Source organism: Ammospiza caudacuta, chromosome 7 (assembly GCF_027887145.1).
Source record: "Ammospiza caudacuta isolate bAmmCau1 chromosome 7, bAmmCau1.pri, whole genome shotgun sequence".
Classification (NCBI taxonomy): domain Eukaryota; kingdom Metazoa; phylum Chordata; class Aves; order Passeriformes; family Passerellidae; genus Ammospiza; species Ammospiza caudacuta.
In genome coordinates this window covers 3,229,914-3,232,463 of record NC_080599.1, presented here as the reverse complement: position 1 = coordinate 3,232,463, position 2,550 = coordinate 3,229,914, and the positions used below count along the sequence as shown (strand labels likewise).

The window sequence follows — 2,550 nt, the reverse complement described above, 5'->3', positions numbered from 1 at the left end:
CATGAGGACGCTCTGGGACGCTGCCTTGGGCTGTCCAGCGCACTGTGGATGGATCAGCCCCTGCTCTGCTGCTCCTTCCCCTCTGCCCCAGGGCCCTTGCAGAGCCCCAGCCATGCTGTTTGCCCCCAGCCTGCCCACGGCCAGCCTGGGGTTGCTCACGGGGCTTTTCTGTGCTGAGCATTGGCCTGGGTGTGTTCTTGCAAGAGCCTGGGCAAAGAGCCTGGAGCCCCCAGGCCCTGGGCTGAGGCGTCAGCGCTGCCCCAGCAGTGCCCATGGCCTGTCCCTGCTGCAGCCCCGGCACTGCCACCCCCAGAACTGTGCCTGGCCCCAAGAGCACTCAGGCCCTGCAGGAACACCAGGGCCACCAGGGCAGCGGGGCAGGGCCATGGCAGCAGCACTGGCAACACCAAGTGCTGCTGCTGCTGGGCACAGCTGCTGGGCCAGCCCTGATCTGCCCCCAGCTCTGCACACAGACATTGCTGCTGCAGCTCCACAGAAGGCAACAAAAGGGCATCTCTGCAGAAAGCTTTGCTCGGAGATTCTTTAGATCCTTTAAAGCCACTGAGAGTGCAGCCCATCATTGACACAGTCTGTGGGCACAGGGAAGGTGGAGAGAAACAAAATGAGAGATGGCACAAAGAATGACATTTCTTTGTGGACAATATGATAAAACTAATATAAAGAAAAAAAAAAGCCTCTATCAAGCCATCAATTACATTATTTTTATTTCACGTCATTTGTAGAATTTGGCCAGCAGTTTAATGTCTCTGAAATCATCCAGTCATCAGTCTTCTCACTGCAGCCTTGAGCTCCTGGTTCCTCAGACTGTAGATGAGGGGGTTCATGGCTGCAGGCACCACTGAGTACAGAACTGACAGGGCCAGATCCAGGGATGGGGAGGACATGGAGGAGGGCTTCATGTAGGCAAATATGGCAGTGCTGATGAACACAGACACCACAGCAAGGTGAGGGAGGCAGGTGGAAAAAGCTTTGTGCCATCCCTGCTCAGAGGGGATACTCAGCACAGCCCTGAAGATCTGCACATATGAGAAAACAATGAACACAAAACAGCAAAGTGCTAAACAGCAAGTAACAACAAGATATCCAAATTCCCTGTTGGAGTTAGTGTGTGAGCAGGAGAACTTGAGGATTTGGGGCACGTCACAGAAGAACTGGTCCAGATCATTGCCATGGCACAGGGGTAGGGAAAATGTATTGGCTGTGTGCATGAGAGCATTGAGAAAGCCACCGGCCCATGCAGCTGCTGCCATGTGGGCACAAGCTCTGCTGCCCAGGACGGTCCCATAGTGCAGGGGTTTGCAGATGGACACATAGCGGTCATAGCACATGATGGTCAGGAGGAAATACTCTGCTGAGATGAAGAACACAAAGAAAAAGAGCTGAGCAGCACATCCTGAGTAGGAGATGTCCCTGGTGTCCCAGAGGGAATTGTGCATGGCTTTGGGGACAGTGGTGCAGATGGAGCCCAGGTCAGTGAGGGCCAGGTTGAGCAGGAAGAAGAACATAGGCGTGTGCAGGTGATGGCTGCAGGCTACGGCGCTGATGATGAGGCCGTTGCCCAGGAGGGCAGCCAGGGAGATGCCCAGCAAGAGGCAGAAGTGCAGGAGCTGCAGCTGCCACGTGTCTGCCAATGCCAGCAGGAGGAAGTGACTGATGGAGCTGCTGTTGGACATTTGCTGTGCCTTGGCATTTGGATCTGTAAAAAAAGTAATGATGGAATATTTGTGCTTGGAGAGGACCTTAAATATCCCAGCACAGCTTGGGGGCACATTCCACACACTCTCTACCCAGGGCTCTGCTGCCTGGAGCGGTCCCTGCCAGCAACTGCTTCCCTGTGCCCAGGGCTGGTCCCTGCCAGTCCTGCAAGAACCCAGCCCAGCCCTGGGGGCTCAGCTCTGCCCTGCAGACCCCTCCCAGCTCTGGCACTGTCCAGGGGCAGCTCTGGACCTGCAGGCTCTGATGGCAAGGTCAAAGCAACCCTGAGGAGGCTGGATAAACAAGACAAGATGCAGCTTCTAAGGGGGCCTGTATTGATTTCTGACACTGCCTGGTTTAGCAACATCTGAGAAATTTTTTTTTTCTCATCCTGGACTGCCAGATGAATATCTGTTTGCAATTTCCCATCAAGACAACCCAGAGCAGTACTTTAAAAAAGCAGGATTTTCCCTTTTATGCAGTCCCTACCTCGCTCTGCTCCCTGCATAATCTACTTGGAAATGTTCTGCAGTTAAGTGTTATGCTGGGAGCAGTCCTGAACAATGCAGCATCCTCACGAAACCATTGGAGCCCTCCCAAGCCTTACCAGCTGTCTCTTTTCACCCAGATCTTGTCCCCCAGTGCTGGGAGCAGCTGCCAGGGCTGGCTGAGAGCTGTCCCTGGCAGGCAGCAGAGTCCCTGCCCCAGTACAGCGCCCTGGGCTGCAGGACCCTGGTCTGCAGGACAGCCCTGGGCACCCCTGGCTGCTCTGCACAAGAGACAATCACAGAATGTACTCACAGGGTCTGTAGGCATTGGGATGTTCCAGCTTTA

At 54.7% G+C, this 2,550-nt stretch overlaps 1 protein-coding gene across 1 annotated transcript; it reads right to left on the bottom strand.

Annotated features, from left to right (window-relative positions):
- Positions 1 to 809: 809 nt before the first annotated feature.
- On the bottom strand, positions 810 to 1,694 carry LOC131559713 (olfactory receptor 14C36-like; the record flags this gene model as incomplete). The annotated part of the gene is made up of 1 exon (XM_058808147.1): positions 810 to 1,694. A coding segment is annotated over exon 1 (885 nt), but the record flags the coding sequence as incomplete, so codon positions are not given.
- Between the last annotated feature and the right edge of the window lie 856 nt (positions 1,695 to 2,550).